Here is an 8,111-nt window from a genome sequence, read left to right as displayed (position 1 = left end):
CCACGCATAACCCAGGTTGACATCAGAGGCTTGAGGGTGCCCATCTCTGTCTGCATGGGACCTCGGTCGAGCAACATCAGAATCTAGGGCTATCGGGATCCGTGTGGCACCTAAGGCCTCTTCCCAAGTTGTGGGACGTGTAGCGGCCATAGCATCTTTTGCTGACAGTATCTGCCCAAAGGGGGAGAAGAGCTTGTATACATAACAGCGGAACTAGGTTGCGCATGTGATCAACCCATCTATGGATGTTGGTGCACCACCTAGCCAGCATCTCCGCAGATCTTGGACTCGATCCTCAGTCAACCTCGTCTCGAAGGGACCGATGACACAGGATATGGGGATATTGCGCTAGTATCGTGAAGGCCTCACTATGCAAGACGGACTAAAAAGGACTCGTAATCGCATTCGTCCAATGGCACGCGATCACACCAACAACGTTGCAAATTCTCGCTGGATTATCTGCCCGGTAAATTTACCCCATCCCATTATTTCTCTCCGCCTCAGCTTCACTGGCCAGCCTTCTCCGCCGCCATCTTGGCCTCCATCTTCCTCCGCGCCGCGAGGATCATCTCGTCTCGCCGGCGCTGCAGCGCAGCCTGGCGCTCGTCCCGATTCGAGCTCCAGCCCTTGCCCTGATTATCCTGCTCGCTGGACAGCGTGGTGTCCAGCTTGTTCTTCAGATTGTACCGCGTAATCAGGTCGGGCTGCGCCGGCTTCTCCGGTTGTCGAGGGGCCGTTGCTGCGCTGGCGCTGCCGGCGGATTGACCGGGAGGAGGTGGTGGTTGGAAGGTGATCGGAGGCTGGAGGGACAGTTCTTGTTAGAAAAACGGTCTAAGTTGGAGCTGAAGTCTTCAACATACCGTGTCTAATCGGCCAGCCAAGATGCGCTCCGTAGTGTTCTGGATGTTTCCTCCGTTTCGTTGCAGATCCCAAAGAATACTCCGTCTCTCCGCCTGGGGAAACATCTGCTGTATCCTCTCCACAGCGACCTCTCTTGACCTCATAAACGCCTCGGGGGAGCGCGTAGGTTGAGGTGGCGACGGGCCTCCGAAGAACAGATATCGTATTATCAAACCCGAGACCACTAGGATCGCCAGAAAGTACGGCAATGAGATCTGATCGTCCGCCATGATTGTATCGTATGTGAGCCGTCCACGAAAGGCACGTGAGCCGTAGTGCGGTAATCGACGAAGTGATGCGGTTATCTGCAAGGGCGGCTAAGATGGCAGTTCGTGGAGGTGAGGGAAGTGAAGGGTAGATTCACATGGAAGCTAATGAGCGAGCTGCCACCGTGGGTCGATCTAACGTTGTGGTTACGCCAACAAGGATGACGAGGAATGGGGCGCCCCAAAGCTCCCTTTTGGAGAAGTCAATGGTGGGGAAACCTCGGCTAATTCCCCAACCAAGTTGTTTCAAGGGAAACATTCACGTCACAGAACTCAAGCTCACGACTTGTGTTGGCTTCTGAAGCGCGATCATTACAAGGACACATGTACTTTGTAGAAACCGGGAGGCATCTTTTATTGAGCGCCCACACACCGGTGAAAAGCCATCAACTTCAAGAGACTAGATCGTCGTCTCATTACTGACAGTACCAAAAGACCCAAACCATTTCCATGAGAAGGAGTTGCCCCGCCCTGACGGCCAAACGCCCATGGTACACTTCCCACCGTTTCCATCACTTATCCCCAATGCTGTCTTCTGTTGCGCCATTACCATGGCCTTCCTTGCTGACACCATTACCCACGCTTTGCCTTTGAACTCGGCTCTCCTGGAGATGGTTACTCTAGGACACAGCCGGTCCCTGGCTGAGACTGGTATCCAGGTCGCCGTAATGGAGGGTGAATTCCCGCTGCAGTCACTGTTAGTTCGCGTCCTATAAAAGCCTAGATATATCGACATACCCGCTCCTTGCGCCAGGTGCTTGAATCCCACACAATGTAGTATCCTCGCTCATGGGTAGGGCCCAGGGTTTGAGGAGTCATGTGATCATCCTTTGTCAACCAAAGCTGCAATTTCTTGTGCCATCTCCAGTTTCGTGAGTGTCTAGCGAGCCCGCGTTAGTGGAATGAAACATTTGTGAGGCAAAGGGGTCGTCCTTACAGTTCTACTGCGGCCATCTGCTGCTTCAAGTCCGCTGGGGAGCTGTAGAAGATCCAGAATAGGGTCTCCTCATTGAAGTTGGGAATCTTGCTCTCAATTGGTTGAACATTAGTCACATTGTAGCAATCAGGCAGTCGGAATTTGCCAGCATTTATAGCTGGCCGAGGAGGTGTGTCGTCAAAGAGGGAGTAGTTCTGTGTTGAGAACAGGCTGGGCTTGGTCAGTGGTGCTCCCAAATCGGACAAAAGCACTTACTCCGGAGACGACATGTCGAGCCCCAACGACATCGGATCCATGCCCACCACCATCGCGTGGTAGTCGGGATAGTTGTTCATAAGCGTTCTGAGGCCCTTAATACCCCACCTGTCGGCTGCGGACATGCCAGCTAGAGGGTCAATAACCTCTGCAGCTTGGGCGTCCTGGTCGTCGTTCAAATTCCTGCCAGAACCATCGTTGCCGATAGCCCCTAAAGGAGATGCTCCCTCAGCAGCGGCTGCGCCAGGTCCTTCTTCCCGCATGCCTGTAGGTTTCTGCCGTGAATCGTCCTCAATAACAGCGGCCTTGCCATCCTGTGGCCTTGAAGAGCCTGTAAAGGTTAGCATCCCGTATTAGAAGAGTCAAAGGGAGATAAGGGCCTACCAGGGGCGCCAATGCCAGGCGGTGACCTTGCCTCATTCGCCCGGCTGTTAGCCGAAACTGCGTTGAGAAGGCCATTCCCCCTGTTTGGCACATGACCAGAGGCACCAGCTTGAGGTCCAAATCCCAGAGATGACATCAGATTCGCCGCGCGCTCAGATGAAATGTCTCCGTTTGCTGTTCGGTTGAGAGGGGGAAAGTCGTCGATGCTACCGGTTTGAGCCTGAGACGACTGGCCAATGCTCCCTTGATTTCCAAACCGAAAGCCACCCTGCACTGGAGGTCCGCGGGAGGAGGGGCTGAACAGATCTTCTTGGCCGCCCTGCTGCGAGCCAAGGGTGGCAGACTGGTTACGTGGTACAGGGCCACCAGGGTTCCTCGACCCAGCCGTCGACCACATTGACTGCGCGTTGGCGTTGGACATCTGAGGGTTGTTGGATAATGATGGAAATTCTCTGTTAAATGTTAGCGTGTGTTTACGTTCCATTTTAGTGGTGAAACGATGTATGGCGCCCAAAAAGCTGAGCAAGTAGGCGAGAATGTTGATGGCGAGGAGAGTGTACATACGACAAGTCCAGAGGTGTGGCAGGTTGCGACCCGGTCAAGCTCTGCGCAAAGCTCACGTTTCCGCCAAGCTGACGTCCTGCGTTCTGAGGGCCTGCCCCTGCCATAGGAACACCTCCTCCAAACGCCCAACCCGGGTTGTTGTTTCCTGTATTGATGCATCATTAGCCTCAGCTCGAGGGCGGGCCATGGAAGCCGCCCGGCTACCACCAGGGCGGCTGCAAGCGCGTACCCAGCTTTCCGTTCGGTAATCGTGCTGAACCTGCTCGTCCAGGTTGTTGAGGTTGTTGTTGACCACCGAAGCCACCAGGCATTCCGCGGAGTGTCTGTGGCACTGCCCCTGCCGTTCGATCATATCGTCAGCGCTGTCCTAACAACCCAGTGCTCTCATAATTCTCCAGCCGTGATCCCAGCGACACTATAGAGAGCTTCAGATCATGCTTTGCTCCGCATTTCAAGCCATTGAAGCGATTGTTGAGTCGTCCGAGCGTGGCAAACGAGGGTCGAGGAAGAGCATCGTGGTGCGAAGAATCGCGAGGACACACGAGCTCAGAAATAGACGCAAGGCCTCGTCTGAAAGCCGTAGCCACTCGCAATGTCTCGACGGGGCGAAGCGTGATCTCGGTATCGCAAGGTTCGGAGGCACAGGCTGGAGCGCGGGGTCCTGAGGCTGAAAGAACGACGTCGTGGGGTGGTCCTACCTGGCCGATTCATGATTGCAGTAGTTCGCGCGAGCTTTGAGGGCAAGTCGCGGAGGATGTAAAGTCAACGTTGTCGAGCGAATGCTTGGATGGGAGGTCGCGGCTCGAGACTTGCTGCGTAGGTTGTCGAGCGGGCAGACGAAAGGCGGTCGTTGATGCGATCGATCGAATGGATGCTCTGGCAGGGCTCGCCTCAGGCTTTTGCTGGCTGCGCTGGTCGGGGAAGGCTACGTACTGTGCTAGGTTGTGCTGTCCATGCTCTGTGCGACTAGACGGCTGGGCTGGGCTGGCGGCACCTTCCCTTCTCTTCCAGTGGAGGGTGGATGCCCCGGTTCAAGTGGGTCCGCACCGACAGCGATGTACCCACCAATCAGAGCCGGAACCGGCCAAGGCTGAGCGGCTGCTTGTTCGCACTTCGCGTCACTGGGCAGGCATTGGCAGAGTCAACACCAGGTACTAAAACCAAGCGCAAACAAGACCTGACCCTGGATGCATCTTCCCGCGCAGTGATTGTCGTTCTTCGTCTATTCGTGACTCTATTCTAGTTGACCGCTTGCTTAAAGCTGCTCTCAAATCCAACCTCAGCCACGTTTCGTCCAATCAGAATGATCTTGCCCTCTGGAGGCGGCGCCTCATCATCTCGCGGCCCGTCATTTATCTCAAAAATCTCCCTAACCCCCTGCAGCATCTTGATGTCTCCGTTGGCAAACACAAGACGGCCCTTGGAGCGGTGAATCTCAAACCCTCCCTCCTTGTCCGCCTCGGGGAGCTTGTTGTCCCACAGCACTGACCGTAGCCAACGGTCAACAGCATCTAGCTGTTCCGGTTCGAGGCGACCGACAGGAATCGTGACGGTTGAGATGGTCTAAGCGGACGGTTAGCAACAGAATTTGACCCAAGAGATACCGAGGTCGACGGGAACTTACAGGGTCGAGATGACTATGCCCCTTGGCACTCGCCTCGGATTCATTAAATTGATCATATGCATGCAGATCAAGCAGGAATCCCTCCAGTTGGGGAACCACACTCCTCTCCGTCACATGGATCTTTGCCAGCCCATTGATTGACTCAATCCTTGCTCTGACCTGGCTGAGCTCCGCCTCTGTGACCATGTCGGCCTTGTTGATGACAATCACATCCGCGTGAGAGATCTGGACGTGCGCTGTGGTCATGACTGGGCCGTGATCATCATGGTCATGTCCTTCAACCTTGCCCTTTGGGTCATCAAGGCTGAGCAGGATGTTTTTCGCATCCACTAGAGTGACAATACCGTCAAGGTAAATTGTACTTCCAAGCCCATCGTCCACCCAGAACAGCGGCGCCAGGTTACCAGGGTCAGCCAAGCCAGTCGTTTCCAGGAGGATGTAGTCGAATGCGCCCTTCTTGGACATGAGAGACTCAATCGCGTTTACACCCGTATCCCTATTCATGTTAGTTTTGCTCCTAAAACAGAAGGCTTGTCCTACTTGACTGAACAACATATGCAGCCATTGCCAACTTCAAGCCACTCCTCAACCTGTTCACCCCCCTTGTTCACAGTAAGGGACTTCTCAATGTCGAGTGCTGTAGTACCACTTAGACAGGCAACAATCATATTACCTCAGGAGTACTTACAGTCCCCAAATTCTGTTCTGGAGTTAGCAAATGAATATCATCAAATCACAGTCCCCCCAAACCATTCATAATCACAGCAATCTTTTTGCCATGTTGGGCTGTGAGAATGTAATTCAACAGCGTCGTTTTACCAGCACCGAGGTAGCCTAACATATGTCAGAGATGAAAGTAAATGATCCGTGAGTTATTACCTGTAACAATAGTAATAGGGACCTTGACCGTGATCTCGCCATCCACATCGTCTGCGGCCGTGTTAACGAGCTCTGGCGGGGCATCGTCATCAAAATCCATGGTTGCTAGGCTTGGTAATGTCGTCAATCTAGATCTAAACGTTCGGTAGAAAATGTTCGATCTCCACAGTCGAGAATGCAAAATATGCAGGGAAAAGTCCGATTTAAAAGCTCAGAAATCGTTCCAGGTTGTGTATTTCCAAGATTTCCACTTCCATCATTTCGAATCAGGCACAAAACTTGGATCGATGTGTATAAGTCGCACAGTCCCCGTTTGATGCATTCACCAAGCTGTCTATGCGTCTACCGAGGCCTTTTCTAGGACCCCAGCCGAGCCCTGCCAGCCACTCACCCTCCAACGTCGCAGCCTCGTCGTGTGCTGTTAACCGCCGAGCTCTCCCCCAAATCTACACTCGTTCGTTATCGCGTACGTTTTCTCGACACCGCGGCTCGACACCTTCAACCGCCATGTCGCTAGCACCGAGTTCGCCTCGGCTACCAAGCCCGCCGCCCGCGGCTGAGATTCAGATCGGTCCCAAGTCGCCGTCTGGTGGTCCAGCAGCCAGTCCCCAGACGACACCACAGGAGCAGACACAGCTTGATGCGAGTTCTAGACGGCGGATACACCCGGGCACAAAGGCAGCAGACATGGCTGCCGGGCCTCCTTTGATACCCTTACATGAGGTTTGTTGCGCTCATGCTGACCTATCTTGAGCTCCCAACTAACATCAACCAGCTCGACTCTGCCTTCCAGCTACAAGAACACTTAGCCGCCCTCCACTGCTACCATACCGCCTCCAACACCCAACCAATCACGCGCGCAACGGCACTACAGCTTGCGCAACCACCAAACGGCATTGACCGGACCATCTGGCTCTACGAGCTTTGCCGCTTCCTCATCTCGCAATGCAACTCTCTCATCGTCGGCTTCCTCTTCGACACCCCACCATGCAGTGCAAACACGTGCCCCGAGATGCGCGCTTCCGAGTGGCAGTTCCTCTGCGCCGTACACGAGCAGCCCAAGAGCTGCTGCGCCATTGACTATTGCTGTCATACTCTCGACTGGGCAGCCAATGTCGTCACCGACCAGAAGATCTTTCCTAGCCGTTTCGTCGTCCTCAGTGACAATCATAGCAAGAACGTCGGCATAAAGAACCTGGTCAACGTATTCCGCAGGCTGCACCGCATATTCGCCCATGCATGGTTCCAGCACCGCGGCGTATTCTGGTCCGTTGAGGCCCAAACCGGGCTCTATGTCTTCTTCAAGACGGTTTGCGACCTGTACGATCTCTTGCCTGCTGAGAACTACAAGCTACCACCCGAGGCAGAGGGCTTGGAGACTCCTCAGCTAGAACACGAGACTGAGAAGCCCACACCCACCATTCTGAAGCCCCCGTCCCAGCAGCGCGGGCCTGGTCCTGAAGACGACAATATGCACCCCATGAGGACAAACACCCGACGTCACATAAGGAGCAGCCCATCAACAGGCAGCGCCGTAACAACCGTCATGGAGGCAGAGGAGGAGGAAGCTGACGGAGTTTCACGCAAGCTCCGAGAGATGCACATCACGGCCCCTTCACCAGTCGAAGAGGAGCCTGAAGTAGCTGAAGTCCCTGTTATTGTCGAGCAGTCTGCTATGCCACAGGCCTCGTCTGAACCACACGAGCAATCCTCCTCCGAAGAAGACGAGGAAGATGATGCCGACGCCGACGATGCTGATCTGACAATTGTGGAACCGGCCGTGGAGCCGCCGGAGCAAGACGCTGAGAAGGACACCGAACCTCAAACTACTGAAGCTGAGTCAAGCCCACCACCAGCAGTGCCCGAAGAACCCCAAGAGGAGGACACGTCCAAGGAGTCTTTGGCGGAAGAAAACGCGTCCGCGCCAGCGGAGGCAGCAGTCGAGGAGCAAGGTTCTGCTTCTCAAGTTGCCCCTGAGTCTACCGGTGAGAACCAACAGACAAAGCCAGAGACTTCCACATCTGCTACCACAGTGACGGAAAAGGAGACCAAGGAGGATGAGACATGATAGACCAGCAAAGAAACGCACTTTACTTAATTCACAACTCCTGTTATCTGGAAGAGTGCTGTAGATCATCAGGTTGAGGCTCGCGTTGTAGCCAAGTTACTATATAATACATTGTGTAATATGAGTTCTCAGAGGTTGGGTATCTGCAGCTTGGGGAAGTAGCCGCCTTTTTCTTTTCCAAAGTCCATATCCAAATCCGTTCCGTCAAACGCCCTCTTGTGTCAGGTTCTTCCA

At 54.3% G+C, this 8,111-nt stretch overlaps 3 protein-coding genes across 3 annotated transcripts; 1 reads left to right on the top strand and 2 right to left on the bottom strand.

Annotated features, from left to right (window-relative positions):
- Positions 1–428: 428 nt before the first annotated feature.
- NECHADRAFT_99195 (uncharacterized protein) lies at positions 429–1,312 on the bottom strand. The gene is made up of 2 exons (XM_003045927.1): positions 861–1,312; positions 429–800 (listed from the first exon to the last, which is right to left on the bottom strand). Exons 1-2 carry the CDS (start codon positions 1,128–1,130, stop codon positions 507–509), a joined length of 564 nt encoding a protein of 187 aa, XP_003045973.1. The 5' UTR covers positions 1,131–1,312; the 3' UTR covers positions 429–506.
- Positions 1,313–1,786: 474 nt separating this feature from the next.
- On the bottom strand, positions 1,787–5,909 carry NECHADRAFT_90950 (uncharacterized protein; the record flags this gene model as incomplete). Its single annotated transcript, XM_003045926.1, has 16 exons — positions 1,787–1,852; positions 1,905–2,046; positions 2,104–2,313; positions 2,359–2,689; positions 2,743–3,194; positions 3,307–3,451; positions 3,536–3,643; positions 3,802–3,851; positions 4,005–4,182; positions 4,240–4,243; positions 4,585–4,817; positions 4,858–5,444; positions 5,476–5,532; positions 5,615–5,630; positions 5,681–5,764; positions 5,810–5,909. 16 exons carry the CDS (start codon positions 5,907–5,909, stop codon positions 1,787–1,789), a joined length of 2,763 nt encoding a protein of 920 aa, XP_003045972.1.
- Positions 5,910–6,316: 407 nt separating this feature from the next.
- On the top strand, positions 6,317–7,877 carry NECHADRAFT_32367 (uncharacterized protein; the record flags this gene model as incomplete). Its single annotated transcript, XM_003046497.1, has 2 exons — positions 6,317–6,532; positions 6,564–7,877. The coding sequence occupies 2 exons, from the start codon at positions 6,317–6,319 to the stop codon at positions 7,875–7,877; spliced, it is 1,530 nt and encodes a 509-aa protein (XP_003046543.1).
- Between the last annotated feature and the right edge of the window lie 234 nt (positions 7,878–8,111).

The sequence above is a fragment of the Fusarium vanettenii genome (genome assembly GCF_000151355.1).
Source record: "Fusarium vanettenii 77-13-4 chromosome 2 genomic scaffold NECHAsca_18_chr2_1_0, whole genome shotgun sequence".
In the NCBI taxonomy this organism is placed as follows: domain Eukaryota; kingdom Fungi; phylum Ascomycota; class Sordariomycetes; order Hypocreales; family Nectriaceae; genus Fusarium; species Fusarium vanettenii.
This window is presented reverse-complemented; position numbering and strand designations above follow the sequence as displayed.

Bases quoted from the DNA above. Each gene is read 5' to 3' on its own strand.
- NECHADRAFT_99195 (XM_003045927.1), bottom strand. From the start codon at position 1,130: ATGGCGGACGATCAGATCTCATTGCCGTACTTTCTGGCGATCCTAGTG. The intron at 801-860 runs GTATGTTGAAGA...CTGTCCCTCCAG, and splicing joins TGGCTGGCCGATTAGACACG to CCTCCGATCACCTTCCAACC.